The sequence below is a fragment of the Leucoraja erinacea genome, chromosome 15 (genome assembly GCF_028641065.1).
Source record: "Leucoraja erinacea ecotype New England chromosome 15, Leri_hhj_1, whole genome shotgun sequence".
NCBI lineage: Eukaryota > Metazoa > Chordata > Chondrichthyes > Rajiformes > Rajidae > Leucoraja > Leucoraja erinaceus.
In genome coordinates this window covers 25,842,004-25,868,335 of record NC_073391.1, presented here as the reverse complement: position 1 = coordinate 25,868,335, position 26,332 = coordinate 25,842,004, and the positions used below count along the sequence as shown (strand labels likewise).

Below are 26,332 nucleotides of genomic sequence, written 5' to 3'. Positions count from 1 at the left end.
ACTTCTTGAATTTGAAGAAAGGTATCAATCAGAAATGTCACCTCTCCATGTTCTCCAGATATGCTGCCTGACCCGCTGAGTTACCCCAGCACTCTGTGTCTTTTTTTTGTAAAACAGCATCTGCAGTTCCTTGTTTTTACAAAGCAAGTCATCAAGTGGCGGAAACCAAACTAATGGATTTAAGTACAATGGTTGGCATGAACATACAATACGATACAATACGATATGATAGAATTTTATTTATCCCAGGAGGGAAATTGATCTGCCAACAATCATAAAACACAAGATATATGAAACATGAAATGATGGCGGTAGATTGTAGGGGGGTGATCATGAACATGGTGGGTAGAATGGCCTGTTTCCATGCTGAATGACCCCCATTACTCTGTGACACTTATGAAATGTCAAACAAAAAAGAGGTTGCAAAAATAGTGGAAGAGTTAAACATTTCCAAAGTGAGCTAGAGGTTCCAGATTTCTCTGTATTACACAGCCTTTCTTGTCAAACTGTATAAAGGACTGGAATAGATTAATATTTGGAAATTAAATGGTTAGAAAATATTGTAATTTGCATACGATTCAAATCCTGAGATAAATGACAAATAAAATAATGTAACTTCACAGTTAGATTGAACTATTAAAGAATGATGATTAGTAAATGTGCAAATGCATACATATTGTAGATAAGAAGACAGGTAATCATAGATCTATATTGCCAGTATGGGATAAATGTGTTCAGTACAACAATGCAACCCTTTTAACAACTGCACTCTGTGAAAGGTCAACTCCCCTGAACACTACCTGGCCCTTGGTTATAATTAAGGTTTGTTTCTTAACCTTAAAACTGCTGTTTGTAACCAAAAATAACAAGAAGGTTATTTGATAACTTGATGCTGAACTTGTGTAAGTGATTGTGTGAGAGCTTATACATAGATAGTAAAGAGAATACAAAATACAACATTTATATCATCTCAAAGAGATTCAGCAGATTGATAATCCAAACAGAAGATGGGAAAACTGCTTTGTGGCAGCAAAGGTTAGAGTTATCACTTGGGCATAAAAGCAATTTGCGAATCAGTTTTCTAAGATACGACTGGCAATAACAGATCCAGATATAAACTAGCTGTCAAATGTAGTCATCCCATTGGGTTCCTTCTGTGTTCATCATTGGGTTCATCACCCTGCATGAAATGTAGAAAGAAGGTGCTGCAGATGCTGGTTAATGCACAAAAAGACACAGATTGCTGGAGTAACTCAGTGGGTCAGGAAGTGTCTCTGAGAACGTGAATAGGTGACATTTCAGGTCAAGACCCTTCTTCAGACTGATTGTAGAGGGATAATCGAAAAAAAATTGGCTGTTCTAAAGCAAGTAAAATGGGATAAGATATAATTTTTCAGTTCCATCTTTTGTTTCATATCACGTTACAAGTTATGAGGTGACGGGAGAAATCTAGGTTTGTTCAGGAAGCAAGAGCAAGTCATTGTCGGAAAAGTTTAAAGGCAGTGACAAGAACTGACAGGTTATTGTTCCTGTGTGTTCTGTAACATAGGCAAAGATCTCCAACGTACTGGACTGGCAAATGAGGAAACATTCCAATCACAGTTCAATCCCAACATCTCCCACAGTTCATCCCGACCATCTCCGACAGTCCATTCCCCACCGAGATAAAATAAAATATAAAATGCCCAAAGCAGCTTTTGAAATGGTTGCTTTTGCAAACTTCATCCAAATCATCTCATCTCCCTCTCAGTCTGATATAACATTTAAAGAAAAACCCTGCTGGAACATTGGGATAACCTATAATTATCAGAGCTTTCAATATAAAGGTGAGTAAATGGATCTCAAAATAATGTTATACATTGGCAGATAGGTTTGATCTTCAGTCTAATTTGGTTTAAGTGACCTTTCGAAATGACATTTCATTTATCAGAAAGAGTATATTTAATTTTCATTAGAATGAAAAATGTTAATCATGTCACAGTTTGCCCTATTCACACTGAATACTAAATATTATAACTGGTAAGACATTCAGTGGATGCAGATATTTATTTAGCGATTCTTATAAATCAGTGTTAATACAGAAATGATTAAGAATGGAAGACTTGAATTGCTTTAGTTTTCTGAGGTATAGTGATTTCTTAATTATTAATTAAGAGTCAATTACATCAGTCGTTCTTCATAGGAAAGATATATACAGCTAATGCCTCATAAATCAAAGATTTTTTGTTGAAGAAAAATATATAGGATTTCTTTGTACTAAAACTCCATTTGTTTTAACATCTAATTAAATCACTGTAATTAAAATATAATTAAAAACAATAGTCGCAATAATCATGGAAAATTTGCCCATTACACAAAACATTCAGAGTATAATCAGTTATATATTTATGTGTGGCTGTTTACTAGTGCCAGTGGCAACATGCTGTCCTATCAAATAACATATGCCATTGAACCCCCCATGACGACAGGGTTCACTAATATCAGCAGAGAATGGACTATCTGGGTTTACACTCTTGTTCATAAGTTCATAAATTATTGGAGCAGAATGAGGCCATTTGGCCCATCAAGTCTACTCCGCCATTCAATCATGGCTGATCTATCTTTCCCTCTCAACCGCATACTCCTGCCTTCTCCCCATAACCACTTGTACCCGTACTAATCAAGAATCTGTCGATCTCCGCCTTAAAAATATCCATTGACTTGGCTTCTACAGCCGTCTGTGGCAATGAATTCCACAGATTCACCACCCTCTGCCTAAATATATTCCCCTCATCTCCTTTCTAAAGTTATGTATTTTTATTCTGAGGCTATGGCCTCTGGTCCTGTGGTCCTCCCCACATTCAATCTATCCAGGCCTTTCACTACTCAGTATGTTTCAATGAAGTGCCCCCTCATCCTTCTAAACTTCAGTGAGTATAGACCCAGTGCCATCAAATGCTCATCATATGTCAACCCATATAATTCCTGGGATTATTCTCGTAAACCTCCTCTGGACCTACTCCAATGCCAACACATCATTCCTCAGTCACCGGGCCCCAAACTTCTCACAATACTCCAAGCAGGATTTGACCAGTGCCTTATAAAGCCTCAGCATTAAATCCCTTTGCACAGACTTCACTGCTATTTGGCAATAGATCAGTCCCAACACAACGTACCAATTTTAAATGGAACCATTCATTACTGTTATGCATTATAGTATTGCATGTGTATGGTCATTATTGGTCTGGTTACTATTGAGCTATTAGAGTGTAGGGGCAAAAATAGTATGGCCACGCGGAGTTGGTGTTTGCAGTAATGGGTGATTTATTAAATTGGTGCTTGCACACCAGGAGGCCAGCAAACGCTGACCTGTCTAATGTGACTTTTGTACATTTTTTATATTCACAGATGACAAGATTACTCAGAAACGTAATAAATAGTAACTTGAGGTCTTAATTACAGAATGGAACTCAGAAAGACTTAATTAGGTCACAAACAGAATGGGATGATTATCCACAAATCTAAATTTTGTGATCAGTAGATCTGAATTTCTGTTACAATGATGGATGCACGCACAATCAATGAAATTCCTGTTCGGCTTTGAATGCGGTTTCCTGTCACCACATTACCACAATCCACATCTCTACTTACTAATTATTAGCCCTGACTATTGTTTACCTACAACACTGGTCCTGTCCTGTCCTTGATAAAACTTTAACTGAAACTCCAACTTGCCAATGGATTTTAGCATTATAACGTCCGGAATCTTCATAAGGATAGGATCTTCATAAGATGGAAAGCACAGTGACACAGCTGGTAGGACCACTACCTCACAGCGCCAGCGACATCAGGTTCGATCCTGACCTCGGGTGCCGTCTGTGTGGAGTTTGCACGTTCTTCCTGTGACCACATGTATTTCCTCCAGGAACTCTAGTTTCTTCCCACATCCCAAAGTAGTTTGAGTTTGTAGGTTAATTGCCCTCTGCAAATTACCCCTCGAGTGTAGAGAGTGAATGCAAAACTGGGATAACATGGAACTAGTATGAACAGGTGATTGATTGTCAGTGTGGACTCGGTGGGCTGAAGGAACTGTTTCCATGCTGTATCTAGTGGGAGAGTCTAGAACTAGGGGTCATAGCCTCGGAATTAAAGGACATTCGTTTAGGAAGGAGATGAGGAGAAATGTCTTTAGTTAGCAGGTGGTGAATCTAGAATTATTTGCCACATAAGGCTGTGGAGGGCAAGTGAGTGCATATTTTCATGGCGGAGATAGATAGATTCTTGATTAGTACAGGTGTCAGAGGTTATGGGGAGGGTAGGAGAATTGAGTTAGGAGGGAGAGATCCATCAGCCATGATTGAATGGCAGAGTAGATTTGATGGGCTGAATGGCCTAATTCTGCACCTATCCCATATGATCTTATGATCTTTCAATCAATTCAATCAATCAATTTACACTTGATATGTTCCTGAATAATAACAAATAATTAGAGGTACAGATGACCCCCGCATTATCAATTTCATAAGAAATTCACAAATCACTCCCAAAATGTTTGAGATTCGGAATAAACTGTTAAGAAATGTATGTTTAAAATGATCCTAGGAGTTTATTGTCACAGATGACTATGGAGGCCAAGTCAGAGCTTGACAGGTTCTTGATTAGTAAGGGTGACAAAGGATATGGGGAGAAAGCAGAAGAATGGGATTGAGAGGAAAAAATAGCACAGCCATGATTGAATGGCGGAGTTGACTCGATTGGCTGAATGATCTAATTATGCTCCTATAACTGATCAACTAATGAATTTTAAAATATAAACATGACTGTAAAACAACTATCTTGGTTTAAACCACATGGAATAAAAGGACAAAGTACTAAATTAAAATATAAATTTCAATGTACATTCAGTTTTTCACAAGTGGAGTCGAAAAGAGCTGATTTTAAAAAATCAAATCCTTCTTGAAGAGTCCTTTTTCTGTTAGATTTTAGCGTACTTTTGCCAATTTTATCTTCTTCATCCTAAAAAAAAAGTAAGCTCTTAACATATGCTCCAAGATGTTCATTTGTATTTTAGATTCAAATTGTAGAATAATTGTGTCCATTGATCAAAGCCCTTTGTTTGATCCAATGAGACAGTTGTAATGTGTGGATCTTTGAACACACTGCCACTGGTCTAGAAATTCTAGCACCAAGCCATTAAGGCCATACTGAGTAGTTTTGTAACATCTTCTGGTGTAAAGGGCCTGTCCCACTTGGGCGACCTAATTGGCGAGTTTAGAAGAGTTTGAAAAAATGATATGTTGAAGACCTCCTTCGACTATGTAGAAGACCTCCTTCGACCTCCGTAGACTATGTTGAAGACCAGCTTCGACTAGCTACGACTAACTTCGGGAAAATTGGACACCGAATAGTGGAGAGTGAAAACGACCTCCTTCGATCTCCTTCGACCTCCCTTCGACTATGATGAAGACTATCTACGACTACCTTTGACTACCTTCGACTACCCTCGATTACCTATGACTAAAATGCTGACCTCCTACGACCTACTACAACCTACTATGGATAAACCTACGAGTAAAAAAAGTATCGATTTTTTCCATGGCGACCTTTTTTTTTCTCGTGGGCATTTTTTTAACATATTGAAAAAAATGCCGCAACCTAGCTGAGGCCTCGAGTACGCGGAGACCACTCTCGCGCATGAAGGAGAGTTACAAAGGCCTCCTACGACCTCGTGTCGATCATGCTGCGAGTATGAGTTGAGGGCAAACTCGCCAGAACTCGTGGATTAGGTCGTCCAAGTCGGACAAGCCCTTGAGTGTGTAACTGTGGATCAGGAGGGAAAAGTTGTAGTTACTCCCAATTGGAACTGGGGTCAAAGTAGAGCTGGCCATCAGGTGACAGGCTGTGTGGTGGTGATTCTAGTAGCCACATTAAATGATAGGAATATGGTGGATACTGGCCTGGGGTTAGATCGTAGACCTGCTGGACTGATGCAAGATCAGGGTATTGGGAGAAGGAAGATCAGTGGGTGTGGGAGTAGAGTTGCTGTCTGGGCTGACCAGACTCTACAATTTAGGCTTTAGAGACACAGCGTGGAAACAGGCCCTTTGGCCCACCGAGTCCCCACCGACCAGCGACCTGGTAGGACAGTCACATGCAGGATAGGTTATGACCTGTTATGACCTCCACTGGGATGGTATCTGAGTTGATGGCGGTCTTGTGAGGGACTAATTCCATCCTATTATTAATAACATGTGTAGGTAAATAATAACTAAACATATTAATATGTATAGAATCATATCAGATTTATAATATGATATTTGCTGATGTGTCATACAGTTTAAAATAGTCTACCTGGCTATGTTATTGGCCAGTAGTTTTAAGCTGGACATGGTAATGAGATGTCCATCTTCTGGCACAACTTCTCTGGTCGATTCCAAGGACCGTTCTGCAGGGAGGATAATATGTGTTTTACTCATTCACGACATCTGGATATCACTGGAAAGACACTTCCAGCAACCTAGAGATAGTTATTACCCATTGCAATTGCTTGAAAACAGTCCGTCAATTGTTTCTCAGTCATTCAAGGCATCTGGATATCACTGGAAAGACTCCTCTATCCAGTAACTTACAAGTAGATATTGCCCATTGTGAGGGGCCTTGAAAAGGTGGTGATGAGCATTTGCCTTCGAACCACTTTACATCAAGTGCATTATACTGTGCAAAGTTGAGTTCCAGGATTTTGTCTCCGCAAAAGTAAAGAAAATAATACATTCCCAAATCAAGATGGTGTGTGACTGAGTGTGGTGCTTGTGTGGCAGTGTTCCCACCCTGGTCCTTCTATAGGTTGGTGGTACACGATGCAACTACTTGCTACTATTGTCGCAAGGGATTAAATGGTTAAAGATGAGAATGGAGTGACATTCCAATGGATTGCATGACCTATGTGATGTTGGCTTTCTTGTATGTGGAGCTGCATTTATTTGAGAATATGCAGAGAATTCCACCTGATAAGCACTTCGTAGGTGATGAAAAATTTGGCTGTGAGGAAGTGAGGTGCTCGCCAAAGACTACCAAATATCTCCAGACTACTCCTGGGGCCACAGTTTTTATAATGCTGTGAACACAAAGTGCTGGAGTAACTCAGCGGGTCAAGCTACAACTCTGGACTACCATGGATAGCTAACGTTTCAGGTTAGGACTAGCCTTCAGACTGATTGTAAATGGGAGAATTGGATTTGATAAATAATCGGGCTGACTCAGTTAGGTTTCTGGTCATGCCCCTCCTTCTCAATCCTCCGGGATTTTGGTATGGTTAATTCACCATTGACTATGTGATTGAACATCTTTTTCTGGTTTGCATTGCATTGCATGGCACTTGTGTAACACAATCGGCTTAGCACCTGATCAGGTCTTATTGCACCCAGACTAGACTACTTCATGATATAAGGAGGATAGACACAAATAGCTGGAGTAACTCAGCTGGACAGGCAGCATCTCAGGAGAGAAGGAATGGGTGATGTTTCGGGTCGAGACCCATCTTCAGCCTAGTCAGGGGAAAGGGAAACGAGAGATGTAGACGATGACGTAGAGAGATAACGAACAATGAATGAAAGATATGTAAAGATGTTCAAAAGTTGTGAATGGGACGGAACACAGCACAATCATCAATGAAAATTCCTGCTTCTGATCTTACGACACAGGGAAGATGTTGGTTGGTGTAGCTAGGATTCTATCTGCAGTGGTGCCACAATGCACGGTAGATAACTTACAAGAACTGTTGGTATTAATTGCTGCATAAGTATTTAAGCCTTCTTAATTAAATATTTATGAGATGAACCATTTTGTTTGTATTGCTTGAAAATCCATTTTCAACTACATTGCGTTAGGCTGGAGAGAGGGGAGGCAGTGTGTCATATTTAATATTTTCTTATGATACAGAAAGAAGCCATTCGGCCTACTGAGTCTATGCTGGCCCCCAGAGCAATTCTCTTCCCATTTATTCCCCTATAATATTTTCTGTCACACATGCTCATTATCAACGGCACAATTCTCCTACCATCCATTTATACTGTGGGCAATTAATTTACTAACCTGCCCACCTTTCAGGTGTGAAAGGAAACTGGAAAACTCGGAACAAATCCTTAGAGACACCGGGAGAACATGCAAACCCCACAGATTCTGCACTGGAAGACGGCTATCGATTTAAATAATTTTCTCTGACCTCCAGTTTATATAAATAGGAATTAGATGTTGCAGGAAAAAAACATTTAAGAATAGCAACAAATTAGTTATTAGCCAATTAGATGCAAGCATTTCTAACTGGGCTGATCATAAGTTTACCAAAAAAAACCAAAGGATGTTAAAGCGAGCTGATCCATAAAAGTACAGTACTGTGTGGAAATATAAATAAGTTGGTTGGTAAGTTTGCAGATAACACAAAAATCTGTGGAATAACATACAGTGAAGAAGGATGTCAAAGGATACAGCAACATATAAATCAGTCCGAGTATGGGCAGAGAAATGGCAAATGGAGTTTAATGTGGTAAAGTATGAGATGATGTGCTCTAGGAGGTCAAATGTTATGGGAAATTATACAGTTAATGGCATGATCCTTAATAGCATACATGTCCTAGGCTAATAATAATAATAATAATAATAATAATAATAATAAATAATAATAATAATAAATGTTTTTGTATAGCACGTTTAAAAACAACTCACGTTGAACAAAGTGCTTCACATCAGTGCAAGTACCAATTTGATAAATACAACAGTACACAGACCCAACAATACATACATAAACTGTTTACAGTGCCCCATCAGAGGGGCTCAAAATCGCTTGGGAGTAGAAATAGGTTTTGAGTCGTGACTTAAAGGAGTTGATGGTGTGGGCAGTTCAGATGAGGAGCGGGATGCTATTCCGCAGTTTAGGTGCTGCAACCGCAAAAGCGTAGTCACCCCTGAGCTTAAACCTAGACCACGGGATAGTCAGTAGCCCCAAGTCAGCCGACCTGAAGGACCTGGAGGTAGAATGGTTGGTTAGAAGATTTTAGATATGGGCGGTGGGGTAAACAAATAAGAGGAGCTTGCCAGTGGACAGAGGCCAGGATCAGGGTGATGTGGTCCCTTTTACGGGTACCCGCCAGAGTTCTTGCTGCGACGTTTTGGACAAATTGCAGACGGGACAGAGATGATTGGCTGATGCCAGTGTATAGGGAGTTGCAGTAGTCAAGGCGGGAAAAGATGAATGCGTGGATGATTTTTTTCAAGGTCGTCGAATTTGAGGAATTATTTGATTTTAGCTATTGTACGAAGCTGTAAGAAACCAGCTTTTACCACAGAGTTGACTTGCTTGTCAAACTTTAATGCAGTCAAATATCACCCCAAGGTTTTTGACGTGTGGGTTGACTAAGGAGGTTAGGCTTCCAAGGCTGCCTGTTATCGTTTTGATGGGGTCGGAGGGGCCGAGTAGGATGATCTTAGACTTGCTCTCGTTAAGTTGGAGGAAGTTCTGAGCCATCCATTATTTTAAATCATCAAGACAGTGCATGAGGCTGTTTAATTTAGACCGGTTGTTGGGTTTCAGGGAGAGATAGAACTGTGTATCATCTGCATAGCAGTGGAAAGAAATGCCATGCCTTTGAATGACTTGGCCAAGGGGGAACATGTAGAGAGAGAAGAGAATAGGGCCTAGAATGGAGCCTTGTGGAACCCTGCAGAAAAGGCTAGCTGGGGAAGAGAAAGAATTGCCTATGTTGGTAGAGAAACTCCTGATTTTTTTAGGTAGGAAACGAACCAGCTCAGGGCAGTGCCATCAACACCAACCCCGTACCGGAGACGGTCAATTAGGATGGTATGGTCCACTGTATCAAACGCTGCACTGAGGTCGAGAAGGAGCAGGATAGCACAGTCGCCGGAGTCAATGGTGAGAAGGAGGTCGTTGTGTACCTTCAACAAGGTAGACTCTGTGCTGTGGTGGGCCCAGAAACCTGATTGGAAACTTTCCAGGATGGAATTTTGGTGCAGATAAGGAAAGCAGTTTGGAAATAGGTCTGTAGTGGGGTCTAGGTTACATTTTTCAGGAGGACCACCGCGTGCTGAGAGGTTGGAAGGCAGTTTGCCAGAAATAGTTCTGTAGTGGGTTGTCTAGGGGATCAGGGGGTTTTCAGGAGAAGGCTGAACGGGACCTGAGTTGGATGATTGAAACATGTTGGAACACTGATGCCAGTGGCCAGAGAACTGTTTCTATGATTCTATAGTGAGGATTACCTTGTAGTTATGTTGTACTGTTCTTTTTGATATTACTTAATTTTGGTGTATAAAAGTATTATTTTCATGCAGTCAAATTTTTCTTTATCATTAAAATGAAATATAGCTTCTTGTGTGTATTCTATTATTCTTAATATTTTTATTTAATAATTTAATTTATTGTTTCTTAAAGTGACTTTGCTCATCATACAATGGGTGTTCTCATCCTAGTTACCTAGTGACCCTGTTTAATAAATGTAAAAATGATCTGGCAATTGCTGGCAGCGCTCTTTGCTGTTACCACAAGAGTCATGCAAAGAACATTGGGATATTTCGGATCCATCAGAATCTGTACCCCAATAAGACCTAGTGTTGGTAGCTTTGTTAACTGGTGATAACATAAATGGATGACATCTAATCAACTGGTAATTATCTCTCCGGATTTCTTTTCTGGAATGGTGGCCAAACTAATGTCATCTGCTTCAAATTATCTACTACCCAAAGTCATTTTTTTCCCACAGCAGAAGGGAGAGGATAGAAATGTGCACAGTACAATCATGTCTTTTACCTCCCACAATAAATCACTGTTGCCCTTACCTGGTTTAGTCTGTAACTGTTCTTGATGCTGATCTATTTGCTGTAGCAGAATCAAGTATGCTGTAATCTCTGGTGGATCATTGTTAAGAAAATTAAATATGCACCAATAAAAAAGTAATATTAGCATACTTCTATGTTGAATATATACAGGAAGCCACGAGACTAAAGCAAAGTATTGTTCCTCTTTTATCTCTGGTTATCAAAGTGGCGTACAAAGGAATCCCAAACGTTCCCTGTGAAAGTAATGACCATATCTGATGGATTGTTGTGCTTGATCTTTCTTCATTGCTCCTGCTGCGTTACTTGTGTATTCCAGGTCTAGAGAGCTGGCTAAAATGCTGTGAAATTTTAGTAATTCCATTTTTTAAATCCAACTTTCCAATCCCAATGCACATATACTGATTTTCAATTTATAACACTTACTCGCTCAGGTCAAGTTGACAATGCAAGATTATTTAGGTTGTGAATTAATATTTAGGGAATCTGGGAATTCACTCATGAAGGATTCCAATTTGTCCATTTTGTGCTGTTTGTATTTAATAACCTTGGTTATTGATAATCTTGGGTAGATGACCAATGGCATTAACAGCTTCTCGCCATCTGTGTCCATTATTATTTTCTTCCTCTAAAATTATTCCATTGACTTCATGATGGGAATTAAGCTAAAAGTACAGGAAGGATGTAGGACACAGCTTTAAGTTTTTTATATCTTATATTTGGCTCCCCAATGGAGCTGATTGGTGGTAGAAAGCTGGCCGATCACATGTCTAATTTTTTGTATGCGAATAAACATGATGTGAGCACGTTGCTGGTGTTGAGATACACATTGAGAGTGGAATGTGCAATGGTGCACAAACAGTGCCAGCTCTCTGCTTAGTAATCATTGTAGAATGGAGTTGCATTTGTATCTGCATACAGATCTAAATATGAGCAAATTAAATATGAGCAAGATCAAATTTAAATTCCTGTGTTGATGTTCATATATGTGGGGGGTGGTACGCAATAAAGATTCTTGCTTAAGAACTAATTCGATTTGATTGAAACCCAACCTTAGTCTCTCGGGGTTTTGGGGATTGATTCAGCTAATCCCGGCTAACCACCAATCCCTGCATTTAATGGATGGTAGACTTGCAATGGAGTTTTATGTGCCTTGCATTGAGGGAAGATCTTCCCACTAATCTTAGCAGAGCCACAAACTCACAGGTACCTAGTCCCCAATCATAAAGCACAATGTTGGCAGCTGATTCCCAAGGGAGTCCATCTTTCTGACAAACCTATGAAACTGGGCAGGAGAAGCTTAAGGGCAGAATTGGGGTCTGGAGACTTGAAGATTACTCATTGAGGTGGGGTGCGGGGCTGGTGGGAAGCTGGAGGATGGTCAGAGTGCAGGAGCACTGCATATGAGGCCATCATCTTTATTTGACTAGTTTGGAGCTGGTGTCCTTTAAAGGAGACTGTCTGTTCCTGGCGTCTCCAGTGACCAGGGGGAAGGGTGAGGGAAGCGTGTCAGACTCAGCTTTGGCCAATTTATATTTTAACAGCATCTGGATCGAAGCTAGTTCCCAAAAATATCTTGTACAACTGTTAATGCACAAGAGAGTATTCATCTTCACTGAAAACTGATTCAAACGTTATCAGCTGACCTCAGCATTAGGAGAAGATTTGTTTCTATGTATTCTTTAAAAATGTGTGAACATCATTGACAATGCCAGCATTTATGTCCATCCTTAGTTGCCCCTGAGTTGTGGAGGCAAATTAAGGATAAACCACATAGATGGGGTCCGGAATCTCCTATTGCCAGTTTAAGATCATAGATTTCATGCCTAGGAGTGAATCAAATTAGCTTTTCAAATAATCTGGTTGTTTAGTGGCTACTATTACAGATATTTTAAATTCTAGTTGTCTTTCTCATCACCTTAATTTGAATTCTCCAACCACCATGGTGGGATTCGAACTCACGTGAATCATCTTGATCCATGATCAGGTCACTACAAGCTAGATTTCTAACTAAACCATCCTGTGTGAAGTCTCAACCAGGGTCTCAACCAAAACGTCACCGATCCTTGTCTCCATAGACGCTGTCTGACCCGCTGAGTTACTCCAGCACATTGTGTCTTTCTGTTTGTTGTAAACCAGCATCTGCAGTTCCTTGTGTCTACAATTATTCACAGTATTCACAGCATTGGTCTACAGAGATGATTTTGACCAATAGCTAGCAACTCTTATTGTAAGGTAGATCTGAGTTTACCACTAGCAATCAATATAAACCAGGGCTTTACCAGGCTTTTGCAATCTGCTATTAAATAACAAATCAGCACTCAGATAATAGTTCATTGACTTACTTATTGACTGATCAACCCCGGCTGGGTCGCCTGGGTGAGGGTGTCTGATGTTGTGAGACCCGAAACACCCAATGACCCCAGGTCACATCACTGAGGATGCATCCCAGCGCAACTAGAAGATGTATATTTTTCACACTGAAGTCTGGCTCAGCCAGTGGCATCTAGGAATAGACTGGGTGACAACCAAGAATAGTTTGGTGACTCCTAGAGAGACAGTTGACGGCACGGAAAGACAGCAGCCGGGACAGGCTGGGTTAGCACCCCAGTCTGTGTCTTTCATGAGAAAGACACCCAATAAAGCTATGGAAAGGCCTAATGAACCACCGTGGCCTAAATATCCATCAGGCAAGAATGAAATGCTCGGAGAAGGAGAAAGAGGCGCAGCGCACAGGCCTTGAACCTGGTGAGACGCAGGAGAAGACTGGCCAGGACTCACGCCACAGAGCCCAGTCCCTGCACGCACTAGAGTCTCCCATCCCCTGCAGAGTAGTTATTAAGATGGCTGATCCGTGGGTGGTTGCTGCTGGGACGCAAGTCGGGCCTGATCAACCCTGGCTGGGTCGCCTGGGCAAGGGTGTCTGATGTTGTGAGACCCGAAACACCCGATGACCCCAGATCACATCACTGAGGATGTGTCCCAGCGCATCTAGAAGATGTATATTTTTCACACTGAGATTTAGTGTTTTAATTTTGTTCCTAATTGTTATTGTGAAAGAACATTAACATATTTCTCAAAATATACACGCATTTCCAAGTAGAATCATTTAAGAAAATCCACAAGGGCTTCTGGGAGCAATAATTATTGTTGTACTTAAGAAATATTTCCCAGTAGTCAGACAGTTGTACATTAATTAATCTGAATACCCAAAACCCATTTACAAGACAATGCTTGGGAAGCTGGCAGTCAAACATCTTTGTACTGAGAATTGAGACCAATTAATATTTCTCCTGAACTGCTTTATTGTAATTCTGAAGGACATGTGTAAAGATGAAAGATCCATAAAGTTAACAACCAACATCGGTGATTATTTTACAAGTTAGCGATTGCACGATAGCAGCAAATTGATTTTGCAGGATACGCGCTGCATTCGATAGTGAAATTGAAGCACTTTGCTTGTTGGCAATGGATTGTTCAGCCAAGACTTGGCTCACTTTTGTGTTGCAGAGTGGTGCTATTTTTTCAATAGCCAGTGCAAATTCTGCACTTGTTAGATAACCAGGCTCAGTTCCAGAATGCTGCAGAAGATTGGCTTCAAACTGAGGAATGCACAGGTAGTATTCATAAAATAATGAAATCTCATTAATCATGCTTTAAAGTGCAAATTAAAACAAAAATTACTCTATTCATTTAAGGTGTTAAAATGCTTAAATTGCATTTAATCTCCACTTTGTTTCAATTCAAATTATCTTGGCTTTGGAATCCATGCTCTTTCAGTATGTTCTGAAATTCTTTGATAATGCCTGGGCTAATTATTAAATGAGGCTGAACAAAACAATCTGGGGTGTTCTGGTAGCTTAGCAGTTAAGAGAGGCTCTTCATAATCCTTTGCCCTGCCTGACCTTTGGAATCTGACAGTCCTATTTCTGATAATGCTTTGCTAATTTATTTATAAACACAATTTATTTTTCGTTCTAAAAATTAACACTTCCCCTGATCTTGTTAATTCTATTTTCCCATTTAAAAACAATGATGGATATGGTTGTTGTTTGAGATCTACACCTGATGTTAATCTGACAGTCTTGTCCAGACCTATGATCTAACTCATAGGAGTCCTGAACTACCTTTAATAGGACTTGATCGGACTTAATCTTGCACTAAATGTTGTACCCTTTATCCTTTATCTGTGCATGGTGGATGGCTTGATTGTAATCATGTATAGTCTTTTCTTTGACTGGATAGAATACAAACAAAGGCTTTCCACAGTACCTCAGTACAAGTGACAATAATAAACTAATCTAACGTAAACTCAGATTCTGCCATTGACTCTGACTCTCCAGTCAAATAAAACAGTGCTTTAAATGTGCACACTACCGTTTGCGAAGATCTTTATTGACAAGAAACTAAATGCTGCTTTAATTTAATGTTAGCAAAGATGCAACTGATTGTTAAGTGTTGGCCTTGGTTGAGGGTTCACTTTTAATTGAACGTGAAAGACTTGGGCTCCAGCCCCACTCAGGATATTTAAGTAATTCTTCCAAAAATTCAATTGCACAATGCTGTATTTTTCAGTGTAATGCAATTTAAAATAATGACAGGAAATGTCCACGTTTCATGTTACTTCAGTAATTCAACTGAGCGCAAATCACACTTACTCATTGATGTGATTTCTGCACCAGGAGCACTGGATAAAATTATTCACTTACACTTTCCTTTTTATTTGGAACACTAAAGGAGAACTTGGACCACGTTGTCCTGGTAACGTCTATCATTAGCTATTCATGGGACAACATGATAATCCTAGTGTGGTGCCAGAATATGATGCTTGCCGGACTTGCTTACCTTCATTCTCCAAGGCCTCCTTCCTCTCACCCCTTTCCCCACCCAAATTCTCTTCTGAACTCTGATCACCTTTTTCCAATGCCCTGGTTAGGGGAGTCAAGAACTAAAGTACATGAGTTTTAATTTAGTTCAGTTTAGTTTAAAGATACAGCACGGAAACAGGACCTTCGGCCCACCAAATCCATGCCAACCAGCAATGCCTGTACTCTAGCACTATCCTACACACCAGGGACAATTTACCAAAGCCAATTAATCTACAGACTTGTACGTCTTTAGAGTGTGGAAGGGAACTGGAACACCCGGAGAAAACCCATGTGGACATGGAGAGAATGTACAAACTCCATACAAATAGCACCTCTATTCAGGAACGTACTCGGGTCTCTGGCGCTGTAAGACTGCACCGTGCTGCCCTAAATACGTTAGAAGGGTTAAACAGATGAGAAGGAAAACATTAAATAGGGACCTAAGTGGCAACTTTTTCACAGAAGGTGTGGTATGTACATTGAACGAGAAGTGGTTGAGACAGGAACAATAGCAGCATTTACAATAAATGTGGATGTATACATATGATCATATTCATGGATAGGAAAGGTTTTGAGGGATATGGGGCAAACATTTGCAACTGGGAATAACTTGGTTGGCATGGACAAGTTGGGCCGATGGGCTTGTCTCTGTACTCTATGACCCTATGACTATCACTCTATTTGAAGTAGAGGAAAGGAACTAAGGAAACCGGTAGAGTAAAATGTGAAGCAAGCCCAACTACAGTGTTCACATAAGCTGCACATCATGTGCATCTGCTCACCTCATCCATGCACCCAGCACAAGAAACATAGGTATACTAAGTTGTTAATAATTGTCATAATTGTAGTAGGGCGTGCAATAAAGCCAGCAGATACTGAGCAATATATTATCAGGAACCCATAACATAATAGTGTAACAGTGTTTGCTGCAAAAGAGGATTGGAAGCAGAGGAAGGTGTGTCAAGAGAATTGTTAGAACCATTACAATCCAGGGTCTTCGTCTCTTGCTGGTTTCTTTTTTAATGATATTTCTAGATTGAGTTGTCGATCCACCTGTTTTTGAAAAATAACTTTTCTTGTTAGCAAGAGACAACCAGGAGGTAAATAGGCATTGTGCAGCACGGTGTTTCTGTGTAAACGATTGACTTGAGTAAAATGAGGAACTAAATGCCAGCCAATGAAGTGAGAATCAGAACATTGAGTCAGGGAGACAGAGGTATGTAACTGATCTCAGCAGAGAGACAGAAGAAGCATGAGCCCCTACACTGAGGGAGAGGGATTATGCAGACAGTACATGGATCACCATATAATGCAGCTCGGACATCATTAGAACGTAGACCATAGAGCAGCAGGACACAGGAACAGGCCCTTCTGCCCACAGTGTCCGCCCAACACATGCCACCAAGATAAACTAATCTTCTCTGCTTGCTCATGATCCATATCCCACTGCTCCCTGCATATCCATGTGGGATAACTGGAAGAGGAATTCCAATAGCAGATGCAAAGTGGAAATAATACATGGACTGGTACAATGTGTAACTGAAGCAAAATATATCCTAGACACAACTTTACTCCTCCTTAATCTCATCAAACCTTGTTGGGATTTCACAGTGGAAATGGAGTCAAACTGTACCTCAGTAACAGCCAATTCCATCCTTAAAATGAAAACCACTTACATGGGATTGCCATACTGTTTATTGCAAAGAAACAAGCAATTTGTCCAAAATTTTTGGGTCAGCACATATATTCTACCGAAGTCTCCTTTACACCTAAACCTTTTAATATTCCTTGTATTATTTTCTCCTACATTTGACAAATCCTATTTTACCTTTTATGTCTGCATTTATGTCTGGCATCTTTAATTCATTCAATTTGTCTCTGTCATCTTCATGGTAGTAGGTTCCATGATCTGAGTAAAAAATATTTTTCCTGAACATTATACTCTTTCAGGTAGTGACTATTTTATATTAATAGGCCCTATTTCTAATTTCCACTGTTAAGTGAAGACATTTTTTCAACATCTAGAATTTCAAGCTCTTTGATAATCACATTGAAAGAATTGTTATGGACAAATGACCATTCATCCCATCGAATCCACGGTGACAGTAACACAAAGTGAAACAATCTAGTCAGACACATTCCCTATTCTAAACCCAGTGAATTATTCTTTCTCCACTGCCTGTCTAAGAAGTCTTTGAAGCTACTGATTGATTCAGTTTCCATCCACTTTAAACGTAGTTTCTGCTAACATTTCCTTTGAAACAACATGGCAAAATCTGCAATCCAATCTCCTGCTTTCTTGAATTAAATGTTTTCATGGAATGGGGTAGTGTGGTGGTGGAGAGATGAGATTATATAATAAGGGAGAGCTTTATTTATATTAATCAAGTGTGGTAATAAAAGAGCAAGCCAGATGACTGAACAACATCAATTAATGATGAAGATTTTGGTTACAAGGATAATTTTAGTTTAGCTTTGAAATACAGCATGGAAACAGTCCCTTCGGCCCATTGAGTCAATGCCGACCATACTGTTCACAGTAGCTCTTTGATATCCCACTTTTATGATGGGCAATTTTGCGGAAGCCAATTAACCTACAAACCCTTACGTCTTTGAGATGTGGGAGGAAACCAGTGCACCCAGAGGAAATCCACACAGGGAGAATGTGCAAACTCCACATAGACAACACCTGAGAGATCAGGTCCAGGCTCAGTTCTTTGGCGCTGTGAGGCAGTAGTACTACCAGGTACACCACTGTGCTGCCCTAATTCTGTCAAGATGTAAACACATTTGGAATGTGCTGCATTATGTAAAGAAAACATTAAATGGTCTACTCTTCTACACACAATATGTACACCAGATTAACAGATGTGAGAAATACAATTCATTGAGTTTTTTGTACCCAGTGATTTTATGAATACTGTATGTTTTGTTACATTACCGGAGGCAGCCATAAATATGCAGGATTTAGACATGCCTATTTGTCCTTACCTTCTTAAACATTGGCTCAGAATTAGTTAGAATCAGATTCAGAATATATTCCATCACCAGTGTTTTTGAAATGTGCCTCTCATTGAAGCCTAGATATCCCATCATCATCGTCTCCATTTCATCTTCCTACAAACATTAGAAGAGAGAGAATCAATTGTCAATGTTGGGCAATGACTAAACACAAAACCAGAGGCAAAAGTAAAAGCAAGTTGGCAGATTTCTTGTTTTCCCATGTATTCTCCATGTTGTAACTACGTGGTAGATTCACAGAAATCTACAAGTAGGTCAGTTACCCCTTTGTGCTCATGCTGCCTAAAAAGGCCTATTCAGGTTCATCCTGTTTCCTAGATCTTGTTTCTTGAGTGGTCTCGTCAAGTGGTCATTCAGGTACCTTTTGAATTTGGTGAGGGTCACTGCCTCCACCAGCCTCTTGACCACCAATTCCCCCTTAGGTTCCTTTGAACTCTCCCTCAATTAACACATCTATATCTCCTGCTCAGTCTCTCTCTACTGAAGGAAATAGGTTGTGTCAATGCTGTTCATCATTTTGTAAACCAATTAAATCACCCCAACGTCTCCTTGGCTGAAGAGAAACAACCCCAGGCTAATCTGTTTCTCATTAGAGCTGGAATTCTACAGACCACGTAAATCTCCGATCTCTTTGCTACATCTTCATGGTCAAAGAAGCCTTTGTTCCTCTAAAGCTCCATGTATTTTGAGGTGACTGATGAGATGTGTGCAGGATGTGCAGAATGTCACAGGGTGGGGCAAGTAGTGTTTAATGGGGAGGGTGGGTCGATTACCTGGACCATGTATGCTTCTTCCAGTGTCTGTATTTGGCTTCCACACATGCTCACTGGAGACACTCAGTGCGTGCTACTTTCCTGGTCGTTTCTCCAGCTGATTGAGCAGTCTTGGGTCAGGGATTCCCATGTATTGATGAGGATCTTACACTTTTTCAAAGATGTTTTGGAGAAAATCATTGGTCTTTTCTCTGTCCTGGAAATATCTTGCTAGTGATGGTGCTTGGAGTCGTGGAATTGTTATAAGCTATTGGGCATGCAAAATGGGTAGCCCTAAAAGTTGGCTGAGCATGATTACAGCCTCAATGCTGGGGTTGTTAGCCTGGGTAAGGACATAGACAATTCATTTGCCTATCTCATCAGAATGTCTGGCCTTACGGAAGGGGGCTAATGAGATAAAGGAAGTGTTCCGGAGACTAGTGGTGGATCTTGTCGAGGTACCGAGTGTGGCAGGAGCAAGTTGGTGAAGGACCTTTGTCTCGTGGATGTTCATTGTGAAGCCTTCCTTCCTGTAAGCTGCAATGAAGGAATCAACAATGGTTTGGAGGCTAATCCTTTGGTGTGACCTCTTGCAATCATTGTCTTAGTGGGAGAGGGGACAGTGGCAGAGAAGGAGAGCTCATCTACACCCTCTCAAACAACCCTCCCAGTTGTATGGGCTTCAGAAGTGTGATTTAGCGTACTCATGCAAAGTTCCAGAAAATAAATTTGCATCAGTAAGTTTGCTTCAAATGTCCAATCGGTCTGGCAACTTTTTCCAATGTTGACTACAAATGTCACGCAAAAAACAGATGGCCTGTATTTGGAGAGATTCAATGGGGCACTATTGGAAAGGTGCCATCATTTATTTCCTCATTCCATATTGATTTGGATGGTGGTGTTGTGCACAGTACTTCTGGCTCATCCAACAGGTATCTGGTGACTCAGGTCCACATTTAACCCCTCTACATTGAACTGGCCTCAACTGCCTGTGTGGAGCACCACTCTGCTGTGGAAAAAAGTTCTCTCTGCGTTGTTTGGATGGTGCGTGGTTTCACCTGTTTGTCTGGTTCGGGTCCAATTTTGACCTACATTACTGCCTGTGTGGAGCTTGCATGTGGAGTCTCTCTGCGACTGCATGGGTTTCACCTGGTTGTCTGGTTTCCTTTCACATCCCAAAGACACACTGGTTGCAGGTTGATTAGGTACTGCAAATTATCCCTAGTGTAGGTTGGTGGTGGGAGAATCACAGTAAAGTCAGACTCTTACATTACAACATGTGAGATAGAAAATGTTAGATAGAAAGTACATGGAGGAATGATGGACTTGCTCTGAGAGCCTGCATAGTCTTAATGTGCTGAAAACCTCTGTCTGTACAAAAGGAAATGTGAATCATTAATTATCAGTTCTGATTAATAATCTGACTCTCACTCCTACTCAAGGATTAAAGGGGCTTTAAATAAAGGTGATTCCCAAAAATCTAAAACATTTCCAAAACTCAAATCACTCTGTGAGAAGAAAATGGCCCCAACAGGAATATAACAGGAAGATGCTAATGTTATATTGGCCGTGAGGAAGTTAATTCAAAGACAAATAATTCCTTGAGGAATGTTCGAGCAGGCATGGTTTGGAAAAGAAGTATATCCTGACCGCTGTAGTGCTTCAGTTTTGTATGCAAGGATGACACGAATGGCTGTCTTTCAGATCTCCTCCCAAAAAATTGAGGTCAAATGGACTACTGAATCCCTGCATCAGTGCCTATTCATAGGAGCCAGTTGGCCATGTTAATTAGTGCACAGCTTATTGATAGGCCCCTGGTTTCTAGTATTCTTCTTTATTAATCTAGAAAAATGATCTTTCTATTTATATGAAATGAAAGACCTGAAGTATGCTTGATCTTAGTACATAGAAGAACTGTTCTGAGCTTACAGGAATATTATGGGATTGTACAAATAGGTTACTTAAAGGTTACTTAAATCAAAATACGTTTCTTTTTAGAAAGGAGGGTTTTATGATTATATTAGTAAACTGAATTAGTATACCAGCATGCCATTCCACTAATAACTTGGATAAACTGCGCCCACCACCTCAGCACGGTGGTGCAGCGGTAGAGTTGCTGCCTTTCAGTGTCAGATTTCCAAGTTCGATCCTGACTAGCCGTGCTGTCTATACAGAGTTTGGACATACTCCCTGTGACCACGTGGACTTCCTCCGGGTGCTCTGGTTTCTTCCCTTGCAGAGACCCTTGAATTAATTCACTAAAGACGTACAGGTTTGTAGCTTAATTTGCTTGATTGTCCCTATAGTGTAGGATAGTGCTAATGTATGTTGATCGCTGCTGGGCGCGGACGCAGTGGGTAAACCCACTTGGTCACAGGTAGAATGTGCAAACTCCACACAGACTGCACCAGAGGTCAGGATTGGGTCTCTAGGCACTGTGAGGCAGCGTTTATACCTGCCGCTATAAACTCTAGTGATGAACATAGCAAGTGGGGATGTTTCATTGGAAGCTTATTGGGATCTATGCAGGTTTGTGGGATAGTTTGTTGCCTGTGAATAGTAGTGGAAGCGATTGCAGCCCCCATTAGAGAGGTTGAGGCGCTGGCAATCCGTGGAAAACAGAGAGCAGGCAAATAGGGGAATTGGAGAGGATGGGTAGGTGTAAATGATGGAAGACAAGTATACAGATGTATATTAGCAGTGTCCCAGATCAATTTCGCACAAAGATAGCATAATTATTTCGTGAGACTCAAGCAACTGCAGATTCTGGAATCTTATGCAAAACACAAAGTGCTGGAGTAACTCAGCAAATCAGGCAGAATCTGTGGAGAGAATGAACAGGTGACGTTTTAGGTTGGGATTATTTCAGGAAGGACCGATGTTGGTTAATCCTTATAACAATATGGTCTAATTTCCAAAAAGTGCATTACATGGGGAACAATAGCATTTGATGTTCTTCAAGCGTGATTTCTACAGCTCACAACAGAGAACGACTCTTGAATTTGAAGCCTAATGGAAAACTACTTGGAAATGGATTATAGAAACATAGAAACATAGAAAATAGGTGCAGGAGTAGGCCATTCGGCCCTTCAAGCCTGCACCACCATTCAATATGATCATGGCTGATCACCCAACTCAGTATCTTGTACCTGCCTTCTTTCCACACCCCCTGATCCCTTTAGCCACAAGGTCCACATCTAACTCCCTCTTAAATATAGCTAATGAACTGGCCTCAACTACCTTCTGTGGCAGAGAATTCCAGAGATTCACCACTCTCAGTGTGAAACATTTTTTCCTCATCTCGGTCCTAAAAGATTTCCCTCTTATCCTTAAACTGTGACCCCTTGTTCTGGACTTCCCCAACATCGGGAACAATCTTCCTGCATCTAGCCTGTCCAACCCCTTAAGAGTTTTGTAAGTTTCTATAAGATCCCCCCATCTTCTAAATTCTAGTGAGTACAAGCCGAGTCTATCCAGTCTTTCTTCATATGAAAGTCCTGACAACCCAGGAATCAGTCTGGTGAACCTTCTCTGTACTCCCTCTATGGCAAGAATGTCCTTCCTCAGATTAGGAGACCAAAACTGTACGCAATACTCCAGGTGTGGTCTCACCAAGACCCTGTACAACTGCAATAGAACCTCCCTGGTCCTGTACTCAAATCCTTTTGCTATGAATGCTAACATACCATTCGCTTTCTTCACTGCCTACTGCACCTGCATGCCTACTTTCAATGACTGGTGTACCATGACACCCAGGTCTCGCTGTATCTCCCCCTTTCCTAATCGGCCACCATTCAGATAATAGTCTACTTTCCTGTTTTTGCCACCAAAGTGGATAACCTCACATTTATCCACATTATACTGCATCTGCCATGCATTTGCCCACTCACCCAGCCTATCCAAGTCACCTTGCAGCCTCCTAGCATTCTCCTCACAGCTAACACTGCCCCCCAGCTTCGTGTCATCCGCAAACTTGGAGATGATGCATTCAATTCCCTCATCCAGATCATTAATATATATTGTAAATAGCTGGGGTCCCAGCACTGAGCCTTGCGGTACCCCACTAGTCACTGCCTGCCATTCGGAAAAGGACCCGTTTACTCCTACTCTTTGCTTCCTGTCTGCCAGCCAGTTCTCTATCCACATCAATACTGTACCCCCAATACCGTGTGCTTTAAGTTTGCATACTAATCTCTTATGTGGGACCTTGCCGAAAGCCTTCTGAAAGTCCAGATATAACACATCCACTGGTTCTCCCTTATCCACTCTACTAGTTACATCCTCGAAAATTTTTATAAGATTCGTCAGACATGATTTACCTTTCATAAATCCATGCTGACTTTGTCGAATTATTTCACCACTTTCCAAATGTGCTGCTATCCCATCTTTAATAACTGATTCTAGCAGTTTCCCCACTACCGATGTTAGACTAACTGGTCTGTAATTCCCCATTTTCTCTCTCCCTCCCTTTTTAAAAAGTGGGGTTACATTAGCTACCCTCCAATCCTCAGGAACTACTCCAGAATCTAAAGAGTTTTGAAAAATTATGTGTTTCTCTCTGAAAAAAAGTCTATTTTCAATTTAGTGGCCCTGAAATAAACAGACTGTAAGCCACTGGGCAGCACGGTGATGGAGCGAGGGAGTTACTGCCCTACAGCACCAGGCACCCGGATTCCATCCTGACTATGGGTGTTGTCTGTACGGTGTTTGTACATTCTCCCCGTGACAGCGTGGGTTTTCCCCAGTTGCTTCCACAGTCCAAAGACATACCGGTTTATAGGTTAATTAGCTTCAGTAAAAATTGTAAATTGTCCCTAGTGTAGAGGATAGTGCTAATGTATGGAGATTGCTGGTCGGTGCGGACTCGGAGGGCCTGTTTCTGCATTGTATCTCTAAACTCTAAGCTCTAAAACTCTGAGCACTGTGGTAATTTGCTCATCTACTTGAACAATGACAATGACTATACTGGGAGACATATAAAAATATAAACAAGGCACTGTGTTTTGCTTCCAACCCAAAAAATTCACAAGCTAGTCAGAGCACATTACTCACTCCACGCACAGACTGAGGCTGACCTTGTGAAATCTGGTGAGGTCAGGCTCGTGTGACGTTAATTAGTGAACATAAAGTTTGTCATAGTTCATCCAGTCTTTTCAGTGTCAAGGTTCAAAATTAGTCCCAGTCAAAATTAAACACCACAAAATTCAGCTGCACACCACCCTTGGTTTGGATGGGTGTATTGTATGTGTGCATTTGCACAATGGAAGTATTAAGAGCAGTCAATCAGTGTGTAGAGTTGAAGTGATGCTGGTGTTAGAGACCGTAGCTGCTGCCATATGTTTATGGATATACAAGGAACCACAGATGCTGGTAGACCCAAAAGACACAAAATGCTAGAGTAACTCAGCGGGTTGGGCAGCATCTCTGGGGAACGTGGAGAGGTGACATTTTTGGTTGAATTCCTTCTTCAAATTGAAGAAGGGTCCTAACCCGAAATGTCGCCTATCCACATTCTCCAGAGATGCTGCCTGTCATGCTGAGTTACCCCAGCACTTTGCACCAATATGTTTATGATTGGAGTCACAAGTGTTGAACTGCAGTTCATTATTTTCATGCCAGAGCAGATGGGATTCCTTGGTGGTGCAGATGGTGAAGCCTTGGGTTTGGATAGTTCTGTACTCTTTCATGAGGCTTTACACACTCCACATGCTTCCAGGCGATTTCCATGCCAGAACGACAAGTACAACTCGCAGGTACCATTTCAGGATGTGGGTTTGAAGGAGTATGAAGTGAGTGAGGGTGGAACCATGAATGTTAGGTTCCAGTCTTACATGGTAGAGATGTTAGTAGTTGAGTTTCAGAGGTGTATTCCATGAAGGACTCAGGCATTGGTGGAACATGACGTTTGACTGCATTCATAAGGCTTCAGCACAAATGTGAGGTTATTGTAGACAGAAGAGACTACAGTTGTTGCAATTTTCAGTGAAACCAAACATTCTGATGAATAAACTGAATGGGTCATCAGTGGAGGGAGTTGGATGTATGCCGTTTCAGGTCAGGACCCTTCTTCAGGCTCAAGGAAAAGGTCCTGACCTGAAGCATCATCTGTCCATTTGCCTGCACAGATGTTACGATGGTGTGACTGAAATGTTTTGTGGTACTCCGTGTAGGTCTATGGAATCCAGGAAATTACCTCCAAGGCCTTTCTTCCCACTGCTGTTTCAGCAGGTGATCTGTATAGCCTTTGACCATCTTTAAGTAGAGTGCATCTCTTCTCCAACTAATCAACCTAGTCCTGCAAAGTTACCTTGAAAAATAAGGAAATGTATTTGTCCATTTTCTGTAATTTATCAAGCTGCAGAGACCCTTGGGTTAATTCACTCAGATGCTAAATGCATTTCGTTGTCTCTGTACTGTACACTGACAATGACAATTAAAATTGAATCTGAATCTGAATCTGAATACAACCGTGAAGGGTCTCGTCCAGAAACGTCACCCATCCCTTCTCTCCAGAGATGATGCCTGTCCCACTGAGTTACTCCAGCTTTATGTGTCTATCTTCTGCTTTAAGTCTGAAGTAAGGTCCCAACCCAAAATATCACCCATCCATATCCTCCACATATGCTGCCTGACCTGCTGAGTTATTCCAGCACTTGTGTTTTTTTTGTGCTTTAAGAATATGTACCAGTTGATCTGAAATTGTCTCGACCTTCACAAAATTGGGTGCTGTACGGATTGCAATGGGAATCACCAGCACCAGCTGGTGGCTGAAATCAGAATATTAAGCACAAACTTCCCGCGCAGTCTACATCTCGACCAGATGTGTGTGGAGCAATCACGTTTTCAACATTATCCAATTTTATCCACAAA

General features: G+C 41.0%; 1 protein-coding gene across 4 annotated transcripts in view; it reads right to left on the bottom strand.

Annotated features, from left to right (window-relative positions):
* Positions 1 to 219: 219 nt before the first annotated feature.
* Positions 220 to 26,332, bottom strand: part of LOC129704064 (uncharacterized) — a 231,227-nt gene continuing 205,114 nt past the window's right edge. For 3 of the 4 annotated variants that reach the window (XM_055646934.1, XM_055646936.1, XM_055646935.1), the window contains 5 exons: positions 18,681 to 18,806; positions 14,246 to 14,423; positions 10,825 to 10,893; positions 6,331 to 6,424; positions 220 to 4,995 (listed from right to left, as the gene is read on the bottom strand). In XM_055646934.1, coding sequence (XP_055502909.1) covers positions 4,962 to 4,995; positions 6,331 to 6,424; positions 10,825 to 10,893; positions 14,246 to 14,423; positions 18,681 to 18,806 — 501 coding nt within the window. In that variant the 3' untranslated portion in view covers positions 220 to 4,961. Of the gene's footprint in view, positions 4,996 to 6,330; positions 6,425 to 10,824; positions 10,894 to 14,245; positions 14,424 to 17,517; positions 17,599 to 18,680; positions 18,807 to 26,332 lie in introns of those variants that run through there. The other variant, XM_055646937.1, reaches the window with a different exon arrangement.